The following is a 27,110-nucleotide window of genomic DNA, read 5'->3' as shown; positions in this document are numbered from 1 at the left end:
CCCACCGTTTCCACGACAATCTGCAAAAGTAAAGAACAGAGAAAACAAACAGAAAAGAGTACTAAGTTTACAAGCTTTTCAAAAAACCCTGACGACACAAGTTTGACAATTAAATCAGGATATGCCCATGTATTATTCCTCTTCCTCCAATGAAGGAGCACATACCACCTGTTTATTCACATGATGAACAGTCCACAAAAGCAACAGTGTAACCATGATTCCCTCTGCACTTTGTCTTGGAGGGTTTGGCTTAACATTGACATCCTTCAATGACAATTAATAGCTCTCTTCTATGAATCTAGAAACTAAGGACGGCTCCCTCCATTAGTCCACATTTTAAACATAGATCGTCTACTTCCATTAAAAGTCTCGCCACAATGGACCATGACTTTGAATAGTGAGGACCTTTTTTGTTTTCTGGCTACATCAACGTGTCAAAAGGAGAATGAATGACAACAGTCTTCAACGAAATCGGAAGATTAATGCCGCCTCCAACACAGCCAAGAGTTGGATTTTGGATCAACTAGTGAACCAGACAGACATGGGAAACTACTCATCTTCTTCGGAAAATATATATAAATTGAAGTGCTCTACTTTTCCTTCCATACTACGAATAAAACCCAAAACAGAAAACACACTCCAATGGCAGGGCAACGACAATAGTTGAGGGCGACAGGGTATGTGGTGTCACATCTCATCTCATGACAGCGACTCGGTTGATTGTGGGAATCGAAAAGTGAGAATGACAGTTTTTCTCAGGGTTGATACATTGCATGGAGGAGGTAGACCTATTGGATCGAGCTCTTTTTATCTTTTAAATCCATTAATTGCTGGAGCAGAATCAAATATGATCTCAAAGGTTCCCAGAGACGCAGGGCTGATTATAGTGGTTTTGTGGTAGTTGGGTGGTGGCTAGGAGGTGGACGATAAGGTGAACAAGAAAATGGTGACGGAGACGCAGCAGTTGACATTTGACAAACGTGAGAATGAATACAAATACAAGGAGATGGCATCGTCTGTCCCAACCAATGAGTACCGAACAGATCGCCCTCTCCCTCTTTCATTTGAAACTGACGGAGTCCAGACCTAACGAGACAGTCTGGACTCCAAAAAAAATATTATCAAATACAATTAACCCTCCTTTCTTATTCCCTCTCTATTCTCTTATGGCTTCTGCACTGCTGCTTCCAAGTCTTCAACTCTTGTAAACTGGAGTAACAACGTTGGTACCCTGTGTTAGAGCACTTGATTAACCCATCTGAATTTTGAGAGTTCTTATAATTGGCATCTCATCATCATTATCAGAATTATTGTTTGATGATCATTATTTGCAGAATGATCCTCAATGATAATGTTGTTATAAGCATAGTTTCAGCCATTAATTTTGAGAGAATTAGGCCCTTCCAATGGAAAATATATAATCCATTAATTTTTACAGGAGAAAGAGCCATATAAATAACCATAGAACTATCCTCAAGGCTCAAGTACAGGGAAATTCATCTAGAACTAGTACAATACAGTATGCATAAACCGATGTGCATAGAAGACATCTGATTACCAAGACAAGACATCGGAACAACAATGACAATGGCGAAAAGCAAACACGGTTTCCTTTATTTAGGTTACCACCAGGAATGACCACGATACATCTACCACAATCACCCAGTTCTTTGCACACATCAACTAATACTGGACAAGGCATTCCTGCTTCCCATGAGTCATCGTTGTGTTGATTCCTTGATTCCCATCAGCTGCTTTCTCTCCAATGCTTTGAGCAATGCTTCCATTTGCATCGACATTGCAAGCAACGGGTTCAAAAATCAGAGCCATCACCTCCCTCCCTTCAGAGAGGGAGGCCTCTGCAAGGAGCCTCCAAGTTTTGTTTCCTTTTTAACACCATGTGGCCATTGATTTTCCACACAGCCGGGTTGACCTGAGTGTCAAGAAGCTCTGGGTTTACTTCCCCAAGTGCCTGCTTAGCATAACACTGTAATTATTTCAAGCAGCAAATTCAATCAGCACCCCAGATGCGATGTGCCTAGATAAAAAGGCTCGAATGGTATAACCATAAACTGGAGCAGCAGAGGACAAACAAAAAATGGTGCCAAAGTTTATTACCTAAGGCAATAGGAAAATCCGTTTCCGTTTCCAGAATCTGTTGTTATCTTAAAGGCGGGTACAGGATTCAGATACAACATTAGATAAGTCAAGCAGAGTATTAACGCCCTGAAACAATGAAGTAGAAGCCTCTCCCATGACGTAGAATAATGAAGGAACCTTGCCGTCGCCGACGGTTGAGGGAGGAGAAGAGAAGAGAGGGAATGAAAAAGTTACAGCCGCGAGGGTTGCAGAGGCATCTCGGACGGCGGTAGATATTCGTTGTGTGGCGATGAGAGTGAAGAAACGGTGGGGAGGGACTAGGGAGGAAAAGAGAATGGAAAGGGAATGAAAAAAAGCGGGTGAATTGAATTTGATAATTTTCTGGAATCCCAGACTGTCGTTAGGTCTAGACTCCGTCAGTTTCGAACAAAAGAGGGAGAGGGTGGTGTGTTCGGATGTTATTGGTTGGGACAGAAAAAATTCTGTCCACAGGGGACAGACGATGCGAGCTCGAAAAGGAGAGATAATATAACGTAATGGGCGGCAGGAACCATCGTCAAAGAATAGTACTGAGCACCGCGTCAAGAATTTCTAAACAATTGTAACCGCGTACGTGTTCGATGTTTCGGATGAATATGTTGACAAGTTTAAAAATAGCACTAAGCACAACACCATGCGAGGGAAGACCGATCTTTGTTACCAGAAAGAAGAACGAAAATTAGCTTGTTTGAATACTTTCAGCTAAATAACAATTATCTCAACTGTAGAATAACTTTTTAGATCCGTCTCCACTCATCTATACTGTATTCTAAAAGTTTTCCACGTCAGCCTACCCTATCTTACCCACCTTACAATTTTATGGGTTTTTTTTTTTAATTATAAAAATAAAAAATTAAAGAAAATCTATGATGCCAGAAAGACAATGAATATCCACTTGATTGGTGGTTACCATTTTTATGATATCAGTTGATTGGTGGTAAGTTCTTCGGTTATCATAGTTGAACCCAAAAATTAAATATGAGGCTCCTTAAGCTTACCCACAACCAATTTAGTTAAGAAACAGAATATAACATGGGTATCTTTTTAACACCAGCCTGCATCACATATTTGTATATGGCATTTTTTTTTATAATGATAGTAAATAATATGTTTTCAAGATTCTTTATATTTTTTTATATTTATGTCTATAAAAATTATTCATATTCTTTACACTTATTTTTGTTTAATATGATAAATATATGATATTAGATATACCAAAAAACATTTTTGATATTTTTATATGTTTTTTTTGTGTTTCTATCTTTCTAATTTTATTATTATTTAACTATGATATCAAGGGTTGACACATTTTGACACAAAAAATTGAATTTTTGGCTCGCCACCAAATGAAAAAATAACTGCATTTTTGGGATGATTTTAAATTTGTATTTTAATTTTATCATCAATAAAAATAATTATTATTTGCTGCACTTACTTTTCTTTAATATTTTTAATTAATATAGGAGTCAGTGAAAGAATGGGAGTTAATACCCTAAATATAAAACTTAATGAGAGGGAATTGAATGAGGAAAATAATGTAGTAGTTCAAATTACATTTTGTGCCCTCATAATTAAAGAGGACCAAATTCAAAAACAGGGATATTCTAGTCAAGAATAGGATTGAATGGATGTTAATAGGAGCTAATACCTTAAATATAAGATTTAATGAGAGGGATTTGAATGAGGAAAAAAATTGTTCAAATTACATTTCTGTTTTTACAGTTGAGGACCAAACTCAAAAATTGAAGTATTTTATTCAAAGAAAAGTTTTACACTCTCAAAAATAGGGGTATTCTATTCTCCTTAGCTTCCTTACCACCATAGATTTTTATGATTTTTTATTTAAAAATAAAATAAAACATGGGCTACTAACAACTGATCCAGTTTCCATTTTATAAGAAAACCTGTAATCACTCCCCTATAAAGCATGATCATCTTTTAGCACTAGCCTGTACATTACACAGGGCTCTTCTAGTAAATGCTAAAATGCAGCCCAATGACATATGCATAGTCCTCATATTGTGGTCAATTTTATAAACTAAGCTAAGTAGGTCTAGGCAAGCTTTGAAGTGTTGGAATAGAGCCTTGTTTAGGCATATTGAGCATCAAATTAATGCTCTAAAGTCTTAATTGAAAGAGCTTTATGATGAGACCTCCTATCCTACTGACTTCCATCAAGTAGCTGCTTTAAGGAAGCAGTTGGATTAGGAATTGAAAGGATAAGAACTCCTAGAGTTTTGCGGGCTCAAAGAAGGTAACCGAAACACAAACTTCTTCCACTAGCCAACCATTACTCGATGGAAAAGGGATCACCTACACTATATCAGAAATAGACATGGCCCCATGGTTGATTTAGAGTCAGAAATTGAGGAGGTAATTATTAACTATTTTTCTACTTTAGACAATGGAATTATTAACAACATTACCCCTGCTCTCTTTGAGGAAATAAGTAGGGGTGGTAACGAGTCAAGCTTTTTATGAGTTATTCAAGCTTGGCTCGTGAAAAGTTTGGTTCAGCTTGGTTTCAACCAAGTTCGAGTTCGAGCTCGAGCCTAATTCATTGGCTCGATTATGAAATGAGCCGAGCTCGAGCCTATTAGAGCTTAGCTTGTGAGGCTTGCAAGCAGGCTTTAATATATATATATAGATATATATATATATATATATATATATTATAATTCTTAATTTTTAAATATCAAATATAAAATATTTTTATATATAATTTTTTATTTTTTAAAATATTTTTTTCTCAAAATCGAGCTCGAGCTCAAGCCTTGTGGAACAGTCTTGAGCTGAGCTTGAGCCTCGTACTATTTGGCTCGGCTCGGCTCGAATCCACCCCTAGAAATAAGCAATTTTCTTTGTGAACCTTTATCCCCAAATGAAATTTGAAGTGTTGTCTTTTCTACTAGGCCCTTGAAGGCCCAACCAAGGCCCAAGTGATTTTCAGCCATCTTTTTTTCCAAAGTTTTGGGATATTGTTGGTCTTGATCTCGTCTCGAAGACTGGTTTTCTAGGCAATGGTTCTTGATAGTAGTTACTTCATAAGTATTACTCTCATTCCTAAATGTTGAGGCCCCTAAGTGATATGCATCAATTCCGACCCATTAGCTTAATGTATGTGGCTTATTGTATATTCTTTAAGTGCTTGGTATATCGCCTTTAGCACGTTGATTGCTCCTAGTGTGCTTTTGCGAAGAATACAACTCTTACAAGGGAAATCTATTGATGCCAATCTAGAGGATGAGTGGAGGTGGAAATGGAGTGGAGATGGCTATTTTTCAATCAAGTTCCTAATAACCAAACTCAACAGTTCAAATCCAATGATTTCCCTAGCAAACAGATTTGGAACCCAATCAGTCCTTTGAAATCAAATTTCTTGGTCTAGGTTATGGTGTTGAACAAGTGCATCTAAGGGGGCGTTCTTTTTCTGGATTTTGAGAGGGGGGAAAATTGCTCAATGGGATTTTGATTCCCATTGACCAAAGATCCCATGTTTATTTTTCAGATTTTTGTGGGGATTAGGGAAAGTTTATTTTCCTGGGAATAACTCACCCAGGTAAGTGATACCCATCTCCTAGGTGGGTAAATAACTTTCCCACCTTGGGGGAAAGTTGCCAATACTTGAAAGGGACAAAAATGCCCCTTGTAATAATGGATTTTTATGGATAAAATGGTCATTACCTTAGTTACATGGGAAATAAAAGAACATGGATAAATGCACTTACCGGATAAATCTTTCCTAGGAAACAATTACCTGGGTAAGTGCATTTACCCGGATAAATAACTTGCTGAAATGCGAACGGGGGCCTAAAGTCAACTTGGAAAGGAGAGGGATGCAACTCCCAAATTTGGTATGGTCTATTTCCTGAATCTGTTGATCACCTAAGTATCCATTGTCCTATCTCTTCTAAGGTGTGGGATCACTTCCTCAAAGTTGTTGGTGTCTGTTGGGTCATGACAAGTTCTATCAAAGATCTGATATGTTGCTGGAAGATACCGAGCTTGAAGAAGAAAGAGAAGTTAATTTGGAAAACCATCACTGTAGTTGTTCTAGTATCGATTTGGTCTTGAAATAACAAAGTTTTCGTTAACAATCTGAAAATTTTAGATGAACTAGTGCAAGTTGTAAGTAAGTTGATTTCTTAGGTGTCTACAAACTATGAGTTTAAGCATCTAAATGTGCCTCAGCTACATTTTTCTCAACCCTTGTGAAATCTATAAGTTATAGTTTTTTTTCTTGGCTAAGCCTCCTCTAACCAGGAAGTTGTTGTATCCTTTTCTCCTCTTATTCAATAAAATTTTACATTTCCTTTCAAAAAAAAAAAATTAATTTGCATGTCTGAGGTTTCTTTTAGTAGAAATAACCCCCCCCCCCCCCCCGAAATTTAGGAAATTCTCTCTAGAATGCTAGGTATTGAGGAAGGAAAAAAATTAGTTGACATATCTTGGTCTTCCTATCTACCATCTCAACAAATGTTGTTTGTTGAGATGGTAGATAGGATAAACAACAAAATTCAAGGTTGGAAAAGTGGGTCTCTTAGCCATGCAAGCAGTAATTAGTCTCACTTCTATTTTTTACATGAAGTACTTTAGAATTCCTAATGTCATTTGCAAACTAAATGGAAAATTTGCTAATTATTTTGCGGCTAAAAGAAGAATGAATTTAAGCTGAAATGGATTGATCGGAACCGGTTGAGTAATAGCAAAGAGTGGGGGGGGGGGGGGGGTCTAGGCTTCAGAGACTTGAAATGTTTCAATTGGTCTCTCCTTTCTAAGGTCTCTTGGAGGTTGTTGAATGATTATAACTCTCTTTGGTGTTCTCTATTTGTTAAGGATAATGAGAACCAAGAGTCCTCTGGAGATCCGGATCTATCCTCCTAGGATAATCCCTACTTAGGATAATCTCTATCCTAATCCTACTGTAACTCATCCATCTTGTGATTATCCTCTTCTCTGTACAATCTCTCAATTCTTGTAGAACTCCACTCTAATATAAACATCCCATCTATAAATACCATACATCTAATGGTATCAAATACACCATCGATAGTATTCTGTACTTCAATTATTTTCTTGTTTTTTAGTTCTTCTATTTTTCCAACTTGGTATCAGAGCTATGGCTCACCACGGTGTGCACTCGGCAGCAAGCTCAAACACAGGAAGCTCCAATCAGTTCCTGAGTTCTGTGTTGGGAACATCAGTGATCAACGTCCCCAACATCTCTCGTTCTCTTCCCATCAAGCTGAGTCACGACAACTACTTACCTTGGCGGGCGCAGATGATTCCAGTCCTCAGAACTCACAAATTGTTGGGTCTCGTAGAAGGAACCATGCAAGCTCCTCCAACCCACATCGATGGCCTTGATGGACAAAGAGTGATGAACCCAGAATATGATAATTGGGTGCAGCTAGATCAACTTGTGCTCAGGTGGATCATCTCTTCTCTTATTGAGAGTGTGGTGACTGAAGTGATTGGCTTAACCACATCAACCGAAGTCTGGAAGGCCTTATCTGCAACCTACTTCGCCATCTCTAGGTCGAGAGCACTCCACCTGAAACGACAGCTGCAAAGCATCAAGAAAGGGTCATAATCAATAATTGAGTATGTCAAGCGAGCCAAGGTAATTGCCGACAGCCTAGCAGCTATTTCTGAACCAGTAGGCAAAGGAAACTTTATATTGTGCATTCTTTCTGGACTTGGGACTGAGTATGAGTCCATAGTCACTATGATCACCAATAGGATTGATTTTGATTTTCTTACTATTAATGATGTATTGGGACTTCTCTTAAATCATGAGGCATGGTTGGAACAACACAACCAGCCCGCCACTGATAACCCTCCTTCATCAAATTTTACCGCACATGGAAAAAATAAAAATAATTGGAACTCCAAAAATACAAACCGTGGAGGTGGTTCTGCTCCTGGTAATGGAAGAGATCGCGGTGGTGGCCGCAACCATGGTGGTTCTCCTAATCAGTATAATGGTAGTAGAAATAATGGTAGTGGTCATGGGAAAGGTAATTTTTCCCAAATCATTTTCCAGGTATGCAACAAACCAGGCCATGGTGCTCTTATCGTATAAAGAAGGTGCTATGACTTATCGTATAAAGGAGAACAACAGACTCCCCCAGATACTGTTGCATATCACACAAGTGTTGGGAATGAAGTTGATCCCACGTGGTATCCAGATTCAGGTGCCACTCATCATCTCACTCTAGATGTAGACAATTTGCAAAATCGGTCCGAGTACATGGGTTCGGATCAGGTTACAGTTGGTAATGGATCAGGTTTGCAAATTTTACATTCCAGATCTTCATCATTGACACTAATAATCATACATTTGCTCTCAACTCTATTTATCATGTTCCACACATCACCAAGAATCTTCTTTCTGTGAGCAAGTTTACCAAAGATAATAATATTTATCTTGAGTTCCATCGTAATTTCTTTCTTGTGAAAGATTATATGGGGATCTCATCAGAGGAACCAGTAGAGATGAACTCTATCAATTTCCTAGAGGGACTCAAGTCAACAATAAAGCAACTACCTTCGTCGAAGAACTTACTACCATTTCAAGATGGCATCAACGACTAGGTCATGCTGCATTCAAAGTAGTGAGTCAGGTTATCTCTAAATTTGGTTTACCTTGTCAGAGTCGTACTAGTAGTACTGTGTGTGAGTTGTGTCAAATGGGTAAGAGTCATAGACAACATCTTCTATTTTTACAATTTACTACAACTCATCTATTAGAAGTTGTTTATTCTGATGTATGGGGACCAGCCCCAACTATTCCTAATAAAGGTTTTAGATATTATGTTATCTTTGTGGATGGTTTTTTGAAATTTACTTGGCTATACCCACTCAAAAAGAAATCTGAAGTCATGGATGCTTTTCTAAGCTTCAAACGGCATGTGGAATGTTTGTTGTCCACAAAAATAAAAATCTTTTAATCTGACTAGGGAGGGGAAATTCGCTCTCTCTCCTGGTATCTCAAATCTGAAGGGATTCATCACTGGCTGGCGTGCCCACACACTCATGAACAGAATGGTACAGTTGAAAGGAAGCATTGACACATTGTTGAGTCTGCATTTTTTCTACTGGCTTCTACCTCTGTCATGTTTTCCTTCTGGATTGATGCCGCACATATGGTAGTGTACCTGATCAATTGTCTTCCCACTCTAACACTTCGTAGTCATTCCCATATGAGGTACTGTTTCAAAGAACCCCGGATTACACATTTCTCAAAATTTTTGGTTGTGCCTGTTATTTTCTTCTATGACCCTATAATCACCACAAGTTTGAATTTTAGTCACAACAGTGTATTTTTCTAGGATATAGTGCAGCTCATAAGGGTTATAGGTGTTGGCATCCTGCTAGTGGACGTGAATACATTAGTTGGCATGTCATCTTTGACGAATCTCGGTTTCCTGGTATGCAACTCTCCCCAATTAACCGATCCAATACTGATCGTACCAGTTATTCTTTAGGTACCTCCATTGGACCAGTTACAGGTCCACCGAACCTGCAAGTAGCAACTCCACCATCACTTGGCGACTCTTCTTCATCCGGTGATGTCTCCTCTCCCTCATCAGATTTCCAGAGGACTCTTGGTTCTCATTATCCTTAACACTATTGTGACTCATCCATCTTGTGATTATCCTCTTATCTGTACAATCTCTCAATTCTTGTAGAACTCCACTCTAATGTAAACATCCCATCTATAAATACCATACGTTTGATGGTATCAAATACACCATCGACAATACTCTTTACTTAAATTATTTTCTTGTTTTTCAGTTCTTCTATTTTCCTAACTCTACTTTCGTCGTACTAACCTCCTCCTAGCTTTCTTAGGTAGGAATTTGTCTTAGAGCTTGGCAAAGCCTTGTTTATGGCTTGGAGCTTTTGAAAAGGGTCTAACTTAGTGTGAGAGAAATGGCAAGAAAATTAAGGTTTGGAATGATGTTTGGGTCCCTGGGATTCTAGATGGTAGAATAAGTTTCATCCGGCCAACTTCTTGTGAGATAACTCATGTTCGTTACCTCTTTAGTAGCAACTCTTGCTGATGGAACATTTACTTACTTCGGAGGTTGTTCTCTCCATCTAAAGTGAATGTCATCACCAAAATTCCTCTCAAGTTTTATAATTCTAATGATACCTTAATATGGAAGTTTTCTAAGAATGGTATTTTCACTGTTAAAAGTGGGTATTATTCAAGTCTGTGATACAAACTAATGTTCGGCTTGAAACCTCTTCATGCTCTAGCAATTGGCCTCATCTATCTAATAGCATCTAGAAAGAAGGTATGGTCAATTCCAATCCCACCTAAAATTAAGTACTTTATTTGGCATGCCATTTTGAATGCCTTAGCTATGAATCATCTATTGGAAAAGTGGGGAGTGGTCTCTAACCCGAATTGTCTGAGGTGTGATAATGGTGAAGACAATGATGCATGTTTTGTTCAAATATGGTTTCGTGCAAGCTTGGCTTTGAGAACTGTGATTTTACTTGTAGTTCTTTGGTGGAGTGGCTTATGGATTGTTTACAATCAAACCATGTTTCTGAAAATTTGAATTCAGAGTGGCTTCAATTGGTTTTTATTACTTGTTGAGAAATTTGGAAAGTAAAGTTGGCAATTTCTACCCTATCCGGTAGGTACCCACCCCTACCTACCTCGGCATGGTGGGTTTTTTTTCTTGCTTGAATGATGGATTTTAGCTCGGGATGGGTTTTGAATTTTATGTAAAGGAAAATCGATAGTTTATGTGTTTCTTACATGCCTTGATCAGATAATTGGAAATTTTGTTGTTTGTTTATGTTATTTTACTTATTTGTTGCTTATATAACAAGAAATAATAGGAAATTAGATGTGGGTTCTAAACACAACCTGCCCTACCCTTGAATGTAGGGAGGGTAGAGTTGGAGAGAGTTTTGCATTTTCATATGTGGGGATTGAGGGTTTGGATTCTCAAAATCCAACCCGTTATGGGTTTTAGGACAGGTACAACTTGGGAGGTTTAAGAAGGCGGGTAGGGTCTTGAATTTACAAGACCCTCCCTGAACTCACCCTGTTGCCATCCCTACTAGAAAGCTCATAGTGCCCTCATCTTCCATGAAAGGCAAGTTTCCCTTATGCAAGTAGTGTCTTAGTGTAATGTCCTTTTTCCTGAGCTGAAGTATGTTTTTGGTGAAAATATCTCTCCCCCTAGGGTATTAAGTAGATGGGGCCTTTCATCTCTTCTTGGATTGCTCCCTCTCCTAGTTAGCTCAAGTGTAATGTTGATGCAAGCTACTCCGGTAGCTCTGATATTGCCTCTATTTAATGTATCATTAAAGTTTATAGAGGAAACATTGTAGTAGAAGCCTTGTGATTTAGAGGCAACACTAGAGTTACTAGAGTAGTTTGTATCAACATTACACTTGAGCTAGCTAGGAGAGAGAGCAATCCAAGATACATGGAATAGTGGCCTAGCCCTTGTAATTTAGTGGTCTTAGCAAGAGCCTTGGCTCTCCATCTAGGATTCATTGAAGTATCTAGCTTTGGATGTATTATTTACTTAAAATAGGGTAGAAAGTGTGGAAAAAGAAGAGAAGAGAAAGGGAAGAGAGAAAGGGAGAAGATAAGAGAGAGATTAGAGAGCAACATGTCTGGCGGCGCCAAATTTCATTAATTACATAGGGCGATGAAAAAATTAAAGGGAAAAGACATTTGTGCCCTTGTGGCACATACTACATTAAACAATAATTATTCTAAGTTTCTAACACTCCTCCTCAAGTTGGAACATAGATGTTAATCATGCCCAACTTGTCACAAAAATCATTGTGTCGCACACGATGAAGGCCTTTAGTGAAGATTATCTGCAAGTAGTTCTTCCAAGCTAATATAAGGAGTGCACACTTCTCAACTCACAAGTTTCTCTCTAATAGAATGCTTGCCACTTTAATGTATTTTGTCCTTTCATAAAGAATTGGGTTGGCTACAATGTTGATAGCAGCTTTGTTATTACAATAAATGGACATGGGACTATCAACTGAAAAGCCTAATTCGCCCAATAGGGTTTATGGTTCAAGAAGGCATTTTTAATGTCTAGTTGGTGAAAATGCCAATTATAATTAGCTGCAAGAGAAAGAAGAATCCTAATAGAGTTCATCTTGTCTAATGAGGAAAAGGTCTCTACATAGTCCACTCCATACACCCGGGCAAACCCCTTTGCCACCAATTTGGTTTTGTACCTTTCCACTGAGCCATCAACCCTATGCTTCACAGTGAGCATCCACTTTCATCCCATTGGTTCTTTTCCTTTGGGAAGTTTAATCAATTCACAAGTGTCATTTTTGTGCAAGGCATTAATTTCTTCCTTCATTGCATCTATGCATTCAGGTTTGACAAAATTTCTACCACATTCTTAGGGATAGAAATGTTGTCAATGGAGGTAAGAAACACACATAATGAAGGTAAAACATGATTAGTAATCCAAGATATAACGCCCTTTCTCTTAGCAATAGAAATATCTAAATCATCAATAGCAAGAGAATCCAACATATCAATAGGAACAAGGATACCTAGTTGAGGAGGTTCTACCTTTGGATAGTCTAATGATGTTAGTAGCATAATTTCAGGCTCTATGGTTCTCGAACTCTACTGACCCTTGTGGTGACGACAAAAAGACACAAAATGGAGGAGGATCAGGAAGAAAAAGAAGTTGAATCCGAATGTATTTCTCCTTAACTCCAATCTCTCCCTAAGGAGAAATAGGGAAGAAATGTTCATTCTAAAAAAGGGAGACATCCATGGAGACAATACTTGCGAGAAGTAAGATCAAAGCATTGGTAGCCCTTTTATGACAAAGGGTAAACAAAAATACACACAAGATAGCACAAAGGTCGAGCTTACCACGAGTAGGATTCATGTCATGAACAAAGCAATGACATCTGAAGATACGCATTGGACTAGAAAGCAAGGAGGCCTTAGGGAACAAAAGTTTATGTAGGGCCTTATACTCTAACAACCAAGAGGGAGTACAATTGATAAGATATGCAGTAGATAGAGCATCCATCCAAAAACATTTGGGAACATGCATATGTAATAATAATCCACGAGCAACCTCAAGAATGTGACATTTTTTTTCTCTCAATCACACCAATTTGTTGAGGTGTTCTAGCACAAGAACTTTGGTGAAGAGGTCTACACTAAGCAAAGAACTTCATGACATCATTGTGAAAGTATTCTTTTGTGTTGTTTGACTAGAAGACATGAATATCATTTTGGAACTGAGTAAACACCATACATTGAAAATATTTTATAATCTTAGGTACATCATCTTTGGATTGCATGGGATACATCCAAGTATATCTAGAGTAGTCATCAATCAATGTAATGAAATACTTATAGCCGGTTTTGAAAAATAGAGTAACAGGGCCCAAACATTAGAATAAACAATATGAAAAGGAAATTCAAATTTTTTATTTCTTAATGGAAATGAGCTTCTACAATGTTTGCTCAACTAATACGTTTGACACTTTGATTCATTGACTGATAAAGACTTAAATATTTCTAGAAACATAAATTTTAATGACTCAAAAGAAAGATGACCAAGATGATTATGCCATAGGTAGGCTTGTTTCTCACTAGAGAAACTTAAAGACTTTGTAGCCACAAGACCGGCTTTATTCTCTAACACATAGAGGCCATATACCATACTTCCTTTACCAATCATCGTCTTGGAGGTCAAATCTTGAAACAAACAAGAGGAGGGAAAATAGTTACTGAACAATTTAAGGAATGAAAAATGCTACTAATAAAAAGTAAATTAATAAGCAATTTCAGAACATGCAATACATTTGAGAGGGTAAGGCCAAAAGGAAGAGAAACGGTTCCTTAACCGGCTATGGCGAAGAATGACCCATGAGCAAGTCTCACCTTATCTCCTAAAAGGGAGATTATGTGCCTAAAACAGATTTGACTTACCAATCATGTGATTTGAAGCTGCATATATAGTCAATTATCCAAGGAGATTCAAAAGTATGAGATGATACATGAAAGGTTGTGGCAGAGTTACTTGAAGTAGATGTGAAGAAGTAAATAGAGTAGGGTCAGAATCCACCTAGTGAAGTGACCTACCATAAAGCTCCAAATGGTTACGGAAAGAATTGATTATCTCTTCCTTGGGATTAGAACCAGAGGGACATTCCTGAGATGTTGTTGTACAAGTTTCTTGAGAGGCCACATTTGCTAAGCTAAATTGCTTCTAGTTTTGCTGAATTAGCTTCTTAGTTTGATTAGATGTTGACTTTTTTCTTAAATCCTGAGCTTGCTTAGGGTTCCTGATGTGTGTGTATTCTACACACTTTTTATTGCCTCATATATGGCTTTTATGGATAAATTTTAATGGTTCTTATCCTAAATGAGCTTAATTTTAGGTAAACAAGAGTTTGGAACAATTTTGGGGTGATAGAGCATGAAGACAAGGCCAGAATCAAGGAAGCACTTCGGCCTGAGTAGAAAAAAAAAGACACAGCCGTATGCTATCTGGGAGGCTCCACTGGGCAACTAAATTAGAAGAGTTCGAGTAAGAGTAGGACTCTAAAGCTACAAGAAAGAGTATAAAAGCGAAGGGAAGGAAGAAAAGGGGGATCTCGATTTCTTTTGACAAGAACCAAAGGAGAAGCGCTAGGAGAAGGACTACTAGGCTTTTGAAGGAGAATTGGAGAGAAGATTGAGACTTCAACGCAAGGAATTTTAGGTTGTCTTCTTCTTTAATTCAAGGATTTCGGAAATCCATGTTTAGCTAGGGTTTTCTTTTGTGTAGTTTTTATTCTTTCTTCAATGAAGATTATGATTGATTTTATTTCAGTTATGTAATTACTCTTTTAATTTAATTTGATTGATGGTTATTCAGTTATTGGGATTCCTTGATTAGGGTTTTTAATATTAAGAGTAATTTCGGCCAATTTGCTCTTATTTCATGAGATTACTTAGATTGCTTGAGAAAGGGTTTAGGTAATCGGACTAATTGATCAAGGAAATGAATTGAATGTACCCTAGAGATAATTTACATGATTCATTTGGCATTCATTCATCAAGAGCTTATGTCATTTGATTTTCTTGTCATTAATGTATCTACATTAATTAAACCCTTGATAGACATATAGGGGTTATTACATGATAGATTGGCATGTGCTCGAAAGAGACTGTTCATGACAATAGGGAAATCGCCAACCCATAACTGAAATTCACATCAGTTGGATATTTTAATAAGATAGTTATGGAATTGAATTTGAGATCAATTGAGTTTTCATGAGTGCTTTCTCTATTTAGTTAGGGTGATTCAATTCGAGAGCAATTAGGATAGTTAGCTAATTAGGAATTAATTAATTAATTTTCGAATTATCAGATAACATAAGGTAAATTAAGTACTAGTAGTTGTTGGACTAATCCTCGTGGGAATGATACTTAAATTACTCATCAGTATATTACTTTAGCGACTAGTGCACTTGCTACTGTAGTTTTAAGCGCATCAAGTTTTTGGCGCTGTTGCCGGGGATTATCATAACAATATTAGGAATCATCTACTGTTGTTAATCTGATTTCGTATAATATATCTATGTTGTGTGTTATAGTATCTTTACGACTTTGACTTGTTCAGTATATAACACGCAGTAGTGGGAAGGAGAGCATCATCTACGATCCGGAGATTAACCGAACTCTTCACCGTCGTCTTAGAGCCTTGAAGCAAGGGAAAGCTGAAAGAACGAAGATGGCCGAGCAAAGGACTATGGTGGACTATGCCAAGCCAACCCTCACTGGTGCAGCCTCAAGCATAGCGGGACCGACTATAGCTGCCAACAACTTTGAAATCAAGCTGACAATCATTCAGATGATTCAGAATATAGTTAAGTTCTGTGGATTGGCTAATGAGGATCCCAACACTCACATCACTAACTTCTTGAAGATATGTGACACATTCAAACACAACAGAGTTAGTGATGATGTTGTGAGACTCAGATTGTTTCCTTTTTCTTTGAAGGACAAGGCTAAGACTTGGCTCAACTCTCTACCAGCTGGATCGATCTCAACTTGGGATGAAATGGCCAGCCGCTTCCTATCCAAGTATTTTCCTCCATCCAAGACTACAAAGATGCGGAATAACATCACAACTTTCACTCAGTAGGATGGGGAATCATTATATGAGTCATGGGAGCACTACAAGGAACTATTGAGGAAGGTCCCTCATCATGGACTTCTGTTTGGCTCCAGGTTCAGACATTCTACAATGGATTGACTAAGGTAAATAAGACTATCATGGATGTTGTAGCTGGAGGATCTATTAACAACAAGACACCTGAAGTTGCTCACGCACTTATTGAAGAGATGGTTGCAAAAAACTATTAGTGGCATTCCGAGAGGGCCCAAGTTAAGAAGCAAGCCGGCATTCACAACGTAGACACTTATACAACTCTACACAAATTGGAGCTCTTAGCAAGAAGATCGATGACATGCAACTTACAGCCATGCAAGTTCAAGCAGTAGCCTGTGAATGGTGTGGGGGAGGTCATGTCAGTACTGAATGCCAAGTTGGAAATCAATTCATGCAGTCCCCTGAGCAAGTGGATTTCGTAGGGAATCTTCAAAGACAGCAAAGTAACTCCTACCCTCATGCCTTTAATCCTGGATGGTGGAATCACCCTAATCTTTCATGGTCAAATCAAAATGTGGTGAAACCTCCTCCACAAAATTTCGCTCAACCTGAAAAGAAATCCAATTTAGAGGAGCTAATGACTAAATTCATATCGAGTGCGGAAACAAGATTTCAGAATCAAGAGGCATCAATTAAGAATTTAGAGACTCAATTGGGGCAATTGGCACAAATGATATCCGTTAGAGTCCAAGGTGTGTTGCCTAGCAATACAGAGGCGAATCCAAGGGAGCAAGTGCAAGCTATTACCTTGAGAAATTGTAAGGAGCTGAAGGAGGTGGAAAAGAAAACACAAGAAGGAGGTAAGAAAGGTGCAACTCTAGAAACCGAAAAGGAGGAAGAGCAGTCGGATTCAAGGGAGGAGAAAAGTCAAAAGCCACAAGTACCATTTCCCAATAGGCTTAAGCGACACAAAATGGAAAAGGACTTTGGTAAGTTTCTTGAAATTTTCAATAGTTTACATATTAACATTCTTTTTGTAGATGCTTTAGCCCAAATGCCACATTATGCAAAGTTTCTTAAGGAAATCTTGGCGAACAAAAGGAAGTTGGGAGAAGTGGCTACAGTTGCATTGAATGAAGAATGCTCATTAATCCTTCTCAACAAGCTACCTCAGAAACTAAAAGATCCAAGGGGTTTTACTATTCCTTGCACTATAGGCAGTCTAAGGATCAATAAGGCATTGTGTGATTTAGGAGCTAGCATAAATTTGATTCCCTATTTTGTTTTTAAGAAATTAGGGCTGGGTGAATCCTGACCTACTAGAGTTGCATTGCAATTAGCTGATAGGTCTATCAAGCATCCTAGGGGAATTATAGAAGATGTTCTTGTTAAGGTTGATAAATTTATTTTTCCCATGGATTTCATAGTATTAGATATGGAAGAGGATGTTGAGGTCCCACTTATTCTAGGGTGACCCTTCCTAGCTACAGGAAAGGCAATGATAGATGTCCAACAAGAAAAATTAATCCTTAGAATTCAAGATGATGAAGTAATTTTTAAGATGTCTGATGCTATGAGACATGCACCATCTAGTGATGATTCATGTTATATGATAGATGTTATTGACTATGTTGTTGGTGGATGTTTTCAGGTTAACAGATCAGTCGATCCCCTTGAGTTATGCATACAAGAAAGGGAAGCAACAATTGAAGATGATGAAGAAATCCGGAGCCTGCTAGCATACTTAGATGTGAATCCTCAGTTTCAGAGAAAGAGGTTCATCAAGCTGGAGAGCTTGGATAGACCTTCAATGCCAAAAAGCAAGTCTTCAGTTGAAGAGGCACCCACCCTTGAGCTGAAACAACTCCCACCACATCTAGAGCATGCCTTTTTAGAAGCACCTTCATCTCTACCAGTGATTATCTCATCAGCCTTGACTCCCTTGCAGAAGGAAAAACTGTTACGGGTGCTATGAGAACACAAGACAGCTCTAGCTTGGAAGATAACAAACATCAAGGGCATCAATCCATCCATATACACTCATAAGATTCTGATGGAGGATGGATGCAAGCCCACGGTTCAGCCCCAAAGACGTCTGAATCCAAACATGAAAGATGTGGTGAAGGCAGAGGTCATCAAACTACTAGATGCAGACATTATCTACCCAATCTTAGATAGCTCATGGGTAAGCTCTGTCCAAGTAGTACCAAAGAAAGGAAGCATGATAGTAGTGCCTAATGAGAAGAATGAGCTCATACCGACTAGGATGGTTACCGAATGGCGAGTGTGCATCGATTATAGAAAACTGAATGATGCCACATGCAAGGATCACTTTCTTCTACCTTTCATCGATCAGATGTTAGAAAGACTAGCTAGTCATGAGTTCTACTGTTTTCTAGATGGGTACTCGGGCTACAATCAAATTCTGATTTCACCCGAAGATCAGGAGAAGACCACCTTCACTTGTCCTTATGGCACCTTTGCTTACAGGAGGATGCCGTTTGGACTATGTAATGCTCCAACAACATTTTAGAGGTGTATGATGGCTATATTTTTCGACATGGTGGAGAAGTGTATGGAGATTTTCATGGATGATTTTTTAGTTTTTGGTTCTTCCTTCGATGCATGCCTACATAACTTGAAAAAATTACTCAAGCGTTGCAAGGAAACTCATCTAGTGCTAAATTGGGAAAAATGTTATTTCATGGTGCAAGAAGGTATTGTACTTGGACACAAAGTCTCACAAAAAGGGATCGAGGCTGATAGAGCTAAGGTGGAGACAATTGAGAAATTACCACCACCAACATCTATTCGGTCTGTGAGAAGCTTCTTGGGGCACGTAGGATTCTATAGAAGATTCATTAAGGATTTCTCCAAGATAGCTAAGCCTTTGTCCAATCTATTATAGAAAGATGTACCTTTCGATTTTACAAAAGAATGCTTAGAAGCATACAATATCTTGAAAGACAAGTTGATTCATGCACCGATCATAGTAGCACCGGATTGGACACTCCCCTTTGAGTTGATGTACGATGCGAGTGATTTAGTAGTTGGAGATGTTTTATGACAAAGAGTGAACAGAAATTTTCAGCCCATTTACTATGCTAGTAGGACCTTGAATGAAGCTCAACAGAATTACACCATGACGGAAAAGAAGCTTCTAGCGGTAATTTTTGCTTTTGATAAATTTCGCTCTTATCTAATCTTGTCCAAAGTTATTGTGTATACAGATCACTCAGCGCTTAGACATTTACTTGCAAAAAAAGATGCAAAGCCAAGGCTGATCAGGTGGATCTTGTTGCTTCAAGAGTTCGATGTCAAAATCCATGATAAAAATGGCACCGAGAACCTTGTCGCAAACCATCTCTTCCGGTTAGAGGATTCAGATTTGGGAGGGAAGACCATGAGCGCTCTCCAAGATGAATTTCCTAATGAGCAGCTCTATTCAATTCTGGTAGATACATCTCCTTGGTATGCTTATTTTGCCAACTTTCTCATTGAAAAAGTCCTTCCTCATAACCTCTCATATCAACAAAAGAAGAAATTCTTCTCTGATGTGAAACACTATTTGTGGGAGGACCCTTTTTGTATAAGATTTGTGCAGATCAGATCATTCGGAGATGTGTTCCCGACGAGGAGATGGAGTCTGTGCTCAAATATTGCCATGACCGAGAAGCAGGAGGCCATTTTGGAGCCAACCGCACAACAGCCAAAGTGCTACAATCAGGTTTCTATTGGCCCACTTTATTCAAGGATGCCCATAGGTATGTGTCCGCATGTGACCAATGCCAAAGAACAGGTAACATCTCCCGACATAATGAAATGCCTCTTACTAACATACTGATATGTGAAATCTTTGATGTATGGGGTATTGACTTCATGGGACCTTTCCCAAATTCTTTTGGAAATAAATACATCCTAGTTTTTGTTGACTATGTGTCCAAATGGGTGGAAGCTATGGCCTTGCCCACAAATGATTCTAGGAGAGTAGTCAAATTCCTTAAAAAGCTATTCACTCGATTCGGCACACCACACACTATAATTAGTGATAGGGGGACTCATTTTTGTAACTCCCAATTTGAGCATTTGATGCAAAAATATGGTGTCACGCATAAATTAGCAACCCCATATCACCCTCAAACCAGTGGCCAATGCGAATTAACTAATAGGGAATTAAAAAGAATTTTGGAGAAAATGGTAGACTCCTCAAGAAAATACTGGTCTGTTAAGTTAGATGATGCATTATGGGCATATAGAACTGCATACAAAACACCTATTGGCATGTCCCCATATAAGTTGGTTTTTGGCAAACCATGCCATCTACCCGTTGAACTTGAGCATAAAGCGTATTGGTCCATGAAGCTATTGAATTTTGATTTGTAGGCCGTAGGTGAAACGCGACGGATGTAACTCAATGAGATGGATGAATTCAGACTTGTAGCTTATGAGAATGCCAAGATATATAAGGAACGAACCAAATGATGGCATGACAAGAATCTATTGAGGCGTGACTTTCAAGTAGGTCAGCAAGTACTTTTATATAATTCACGCCTTCGTTTGTTCCTAGGTAAGCTGAAATCGAGGTGGTCCGGACCTTTCACCATATCACAAATCTTTCCTGATGGAGCTGTAGAGGTAACACACCCAGAACAAGGCACGTTTAAAGTCAACGGTCAACGCCTCAAACCATATATAGTGGATGGAGCATTGCCTACCCCATCAACTGTATACCTAGATGATCATTGATCACATCGGGATGTCGAGCTTCAGACAGAAAACAAGAGCTTATTGGGAGGCAACCCAATGTCGATAAGTAGTTTCTATTTTTAGTCTCTTTCTATCTTCTTCAGTATTATTAAATTTTTTTTTTATGATTTCTGTTTTCTACTTTCATTGATTACTCCCTTTTGTTTTTTTTTTTACAAGGATGCTCATTTTTAGGTAGAGATTTCTAAACTTTAATACTAGGTCAAAATTTATTCTATTCAGTTAAAACAAAACAAAACCAACAGAGGGAAAGACTGGCCTCAAGACACAGCCGTGTCCATGGAAAATATGGCAATCTAAATTCGAAGAGAGGGGAGAATCCAGTTAAACCTCAAAACCATCTAAGCTTCTTCTTCTCTCTAAAATTGGGCGACACAAATCGCTTGATTCCCTTCCCAGCCCAAGCCAAACATAACCCACCGCAGGAGTAGACATTCCGAGTGTTGTGGGGATTTATGTGCTTTATCTTCACCCTCCTATTGGTCTAAACTGTCTCATTTGTTTTGCTGTTATTTTTCTTCTGTACTATTTTGTTTTTAACTCTTTGCTCCTAGTTTCTTTTTGGTTCTTAGCAGCTAGATGGTACATGACGAAAGAGCCCACTTCAGATCTCCAAAAGCTGTTCAGGGAAGATCCCTCCATTCCCTTCCTCCAGATTCTTGAGTTCCTTCTTTCTACATTGCCCATATACTGTCTTTGTGCATTATTAACATGAACATTGAGGACAATGTTTATAATAAGTGTGGGGAGGATATAATTATGCACTTGCATGCATGTTTGGAAGCATTGATAGACCAAATAAACTGGTAAGTTCCTCGGAATTAATTGTTGTCTATGAAGTGTATTCATGAGAGAGAATTTGATGAAGTTTGAAGGAAAAATACTCATAAATGTTATGATTTGTTTTTGTGACTTATTCAATTTTATCATAATACATGAGGATTAGGAAGTTGAATATGACTTTCATCAAGGCCAACATTAATTCTATTCATGTGTATAGTTGTACTTGATTGAAGTTTTAATGGACACTCGGGCAGTTGGTGAACATCATGCGTTGTCAATGCATAAATAATGTTTAGTAGCTGAAAATAAGGAAGAAAAATTGCCCCTGGACAAAGTCCGAACTACTCCGATGTCATGAGTTGAATAGTAAAACTAGCGGTTCATGATATGAGTTCAGCCCCAACTCCGTTGTTTCAAGTTGAATAGTAAAACTAGCAACTTGGAATATGAGTAATGTTCTATCTGTCTCTGGCCTGTGACCCTTGTGAGATGGAGCATAAAATGCACTCACATTAAAAAAAAAAAATCGCGATGATGGATGAAGTTCAAGGGGACAAAAATATAGTTAGATATTCAAATTAGTGCATTGATAGGAGTTAAGATCAAGCTCGATGTGATGGTTATTCATGAAAGTCAAGGAGCTATTATATACTGAATGGAATTGAGTGTTGGAGCATGAAAAATCTCATGCTCTTCTCTTCCTTCGTTCTTGTGTATGTGGTGAGAGTGGCTTGTCATGGGAATGAATTAGAATATTTATGTATGATTTCCACTTACTTAATGCATTCTCATCCTAGAATTCATGTAATGGATAGGATTAAATTGAGGGAATGATCTGTTTATGATTATTATCTTTGATTGAGGACAAGCAAAAGCTTAAGTATGGGGGTATTTGATGTGTGTGTATTCTACACACTTTTTATTGCCTCATATATGGTTTTTATGGATACATTTTAATGGTTATTACCCTAAATGAGCTTAATTTTAGGTAAACAAGAGTTTGGAACAGTTTTGGGGTGATAGAGCATGAAGACATGGCCATATCTTATCAAGGAAACACTTCGGCATGAGTAGAAAAAAAAAGACACACCCATATGCTATCTGGGAGGCTCCATTGGGCGACTAAATTAGCAGAGTTCGAGTAAGAGTAGGACTCTAAAGCTACAAGAAAGAGAATAAAAGTGAATGGAAGGAAGAGAAGGGGGCTCTCGATTTCTTTTGACAAGAACCAAAGGAGAAGCGCTGGGAGAAGGACTACTAGGCTTTCGAAGGAGAATTGGAGAGAAGATCGGGACTTCAACGCAAGGAATTTTAGGTTGTCTTCTTCTTTAATTCAAGGATTTCGGAAATTCATGTTCAGCTAGGGTTTTCTTTTGGGTAGTTTTCATTCTTTCTTCAATGAAGATTATGATTGATTTTATTTCAGTTATGTAATTACTCTTTTAATTTAATTCGATTGATGGTTATTCGGTTATTGGGATTCCTTGATTAGGGTTTTTAATATTAAGAGTAATTTTGACCAATTTGCTCTTATTTCATGAGATTACTTAGATTGCTTGAAAAATGGTTTAGGTAATCAGACTAATTGATCAAAGAAACGAATTGAATGTACCTTAGAGATAATTTACATGATTCGTTTGGCATTCATTCAGCAAGAGCTTATGTCATTCGATTTTCTTGTCATTAATGCATCTACATTAATTAAACCCTTGATAGAGAAATATGGGTTATTACATGATAGATAGATTGGCATGTGCTCGAAAGAGATTGTTCATGACAATAGGGAAATTGCCAACCCATAACTGAAATTCACATCAATTGGATATTTTAATAAGATAGTTACGGAATCAAATTTTAGATCAATTTAGTTTTCTTAAGTACTTTCTCTATTTAGTTAGGGTGATTCAATTCGAGAGCAATCAAGATAGTTAGCTAATTAGGAATTGCCAACCCATAACATGATAGATAGATTGGCATGTGCTCGAAAGAGATTGTTCATGACAATAGGGAAATTGCCAACCCATAACTGAAATTCACATCAATTGGATATTTTAATAAGATAGTTACGGAATCAAATTTTAGATCAATTTAGTTTTCTTAAGTACTTTCTCTATTTAGTTAGGGTGATTCAATTCGAGAGCAATCAAGATAGTTAGCTAATTAGGAATTAATTAATTAATTTTTGGATTATCAGATAACATAAGGTAGATTAAGTACTAGTAGTTGTTGGATTAATCCTCGTGGGAATGATACTTAAATTACTCATCAGTATATTACTTGAGCGACTAGTGCACTTGCTAGTGTAGTTTTAAGCGCATCAGTTCCCATGAAGTTCCCAACATGTATCCTAAGTGTTCCTAGATCACTGACAATGAGTGCACCAAAGTTTGTCTTTGTCATCCACCCTCTTCTGCAAGTCACCTTTCTTAAAAGAACCTCATCCATTTCCTCCTTTGCTTCCTTTGACCAAGGATTAAAGTATCGACAAGATACTCCCGACACGGGGCATATCATATTTGTATCCTTGGTTATGGATACAAGATACACCATGACTAGTTATGTATCTCACAAGTCGTGCGTATCGACATGATACACCTCCGTATCGGGCTGTATTGCACTGTATCAATGGATACAGTTTGAGACGTGTGGATATAGAAGTGTATCTGTGCTTAGTTTGATAAAACCATATATTAACTGCTTTTGGATTGTTTTGGTCTTTAATAAAAATTAAAAAATATAACTATAAAAACTGAAATAAATAATTTAAGACTTCATTTTCCAAAAAGTTAATAAAAATTAAAAATTATAAAAATAATATATTTCATCTACCTTAAATGATTTATATATTTTATTTTACACATAATTATATGTGTAAAATGAAAACATAATTATTATTTGAACAAATAGTTGTTATATAAAAATACTAAATAAATGAATTTTCCCAACAAAATTAATGGAAAACAAGAAATTGTAATTATAAAAACTGAAATGAATAATTTAAGATTGAATTCCCCAAAAGAATAATAAAAGTTGGAAATTATAAATTATTTATTTTATCTACTTTAAATTATTTATATGTTTTATTTTAAACTTATATGTAGAATAAAAAAGATATATGTTAAAAATAAAAACATATTTTTTATTTAAAAAGAGTTATTATTTATACAAAAATACTAAATTAATAAATATTCCCAAAACATTAATAAAAATTGAAAAATTATAATTACAAAAATTGAAATAGATTGATAATTATTGTAGGATGTTCGAATGTTCTAGAGTTCTAATATTGTTGATTGTAATGTTTTTCTTCATATAACCTATTGAAGTATGTATTTATCATGTGTTTATACATTATTCATAGATAATTTAACTTTTGAATTAGTATTATTAATGTTTGTAGGCTTTCACATCTTCATCACATTTCCAATTCACACTTTGATAATGATCCAGCTCCTTCCGGATTGATGTCAAATCTGAGTAATACACCGAGAGACTTTTCTTCCCCTACTTACAAGTGGATGATTCAACTTGCAATTGGTGTATCTTTGCATAGTGCCTCTGCTCTAAATAAGCAGATTTTGCTTATTCCCATATTTCATAAGCCATTTAAGGCCACATAAAAATATTCCTTACTTGTGGCAACATAGAAAGCAAGAGTCATAACATCACTATACTATTCTCTTTAGGGGTGAGCATAGTTCAGTTTAAACCGTATAACTGAACCGACATTTCGGTTTTGATGCATTCAATTCGGTTTGATCGGGTATTCAGTTCAGCTTCAATTTTTTATTTCAGTTTTATAATCTTTGGGTTTCAGTTTTGGGTGCGGTATTTAGAGGTTCGATTAACTGAAATAACTGAACATATAAGAGTATATTAGTAATTATACAAGGCTTTAACCCAAAACCCAAAACCCTCCAAGGACTATCGAGTACTTGAGTCTTCCTCTCCATCTCCAACTTTTCGTCTGACCATCTTTTGGCGCAACAAACTCAAACTCCGGCATGGCACCGATAGACGACGGAAAGTGAAGTCTCAGCCTCTCAGGTATGTAATATTTATCATTTATTTTTCTTCTTCTTCTTCTTCTCTCATTCCGTCATTCTCTTTTGACTTTTTGAATCTTTGAAGCAGTAAACTCCAACATCGACCTTCAATATACGACAGCAAGTGGATGACGACAACCAGCAAGTGAATCTCTAAAGCTCCGATGGCAATCGGTAAGTGAATCTCTCTAAAATTCTGAATCTCTAAAGTAGCAAACTCTAGTGGCAAGTAAAGATAGATGGCGACAAGTTTAAACTCTCAAGTATTAATCTCTTATTTTATTTTTCATTTTCCTCTTCCCTTAATTTTTTTTACTCTACTGAGAGTCCGCGAGTTTGAGTGAACTCAATGAAGGTCTCAACAGGAACTTTGCATTATTTCATTTCGGTTTTAATCGAACAACCGAATTATCCAAACAAAATTTCAGTTTGGTTTGTTCAGTTTAACCTAACTTCGGTTTTGGTTCAGTTTCCAATTTTCCTATTTCGGTTTTTAAAAATTCGGTTCAGTTTTAAACCAAACAAACCGTTTGCTCACCCCTAATTCTCTTGGTCCCATTTGTCATGTTTAGCACTTCCAATCTTTCGTTCCTTCACTTTACCATTGATATAACATACTTTCCCTCTAGCAGTAATGTAGAGTTTGATTCCTCTAGACCACTCAAGATAATTAAATCCGCAGAAGGGGATTACAGCCATAGGGAAATTTATATCTAGTCCCCCACTCATTCCATTTTGACTTGCGGTAACACTAGAAGTTGCAAATTTTCTAGATGGCATGGTTCAGTTTACTGTTCAACCCAAGAGTCACTTTTGACACACAAAACCAGCCCTAGAGAAACACTAGAACGGCAGTCCCCAAACACACTTCATAGTCTAGGCACAAGACAACACCATCTCCCAAAAATAATTCTTCAAATGTTTTCAAGCTTAAACAGGCTTAACATCCACAAACCACCGTACTTCCAAGGTACCTAATTACTACAGCAACCAAGAGAGACTATACCAGTGTTGTCGAATGAAAAAACAAGTCTTAGGTCCTTCTCACAGCATCCAACCATCTTTGTTTTATAGATTTCCTTGGTACATGACCAAAGGAAAAAGAAAAAAAAAGAAAAAACTTCTGATGTACCGGTCATAGGAAGGTTTTCTTGATCCCAATCTGTAGAAACAACATGGAGAGAAAAAGGGTTCAATCTGTTCTCAGGCCCCGTAATCTCGTTCTGATACCATT

At 37.4% G+C, this 27,110-nt stretch overlaps 2 protein-coding genes and 1 non-coding gene across 3 annotated transcripts; 2 read left to right on the top strand and 1 right to left on the bottom strand.

The window, feature by feature from the left end:
- Nucleotides 1-7,258: 7,258 nt before the first annotated feature.
- On the top strand, nt 7,259-7,732 carry LOC148790799 (uncharacterized). The gene has a single exon (XM_088890366.1). It carries the CDS (start codon nt 7,259-7,261, stop codon nt 7,730-7,732), a length of 474 nt encoding a protein of 157 aa, XP_088746492.1.
- An 8,546-nt stretch (nt 7,733-16,278) lies between these two features.
- LOC148790798 (small nucleolar RNA R71) lies at nt 16,279-16,385 on the bottom strand. The gene has a single exon (XR_016078067.1). It is a non-coding gene; the product is annotated as a small nucleolar RNA R71 (small nucleolar RNA).
- A 253-nt stretch (nt 16,386-16,638) lies between these two features.
- Nucleotides 16,639-17,595, top strand: LOC104610674 (uncharacterized). The gene has a single exon (XM_010277407.1). It carries the CDS (start codon nt 16,639-16,641, stop codon nt 17,593-17,595), a length of 957 nt encoding a protein of 318 aa, XP_010275709.1.
- The last annotated feature ends 9,515 nt before the right edge of the window (nt 17,596-27,110 follow it).

Source organism: Nelumbo nucifera, chromosome 6, assembly GCF_055504915.1.
Source record: "Nelumbo nucifera cultivar China Antique chromosome 6, China Antique-T2T, whole genome shotgun sequence".
Lineage (NCBI taxonomy): Eukaryota > Viridiplantae > Streptophyta > Magnoliopsida > Proteales > Nelumbonaceae > Nelumbo > Nelumbo nucifera.
This window is presented reverse-complemented; position numbering and strand designations above follow the sequence as displayed.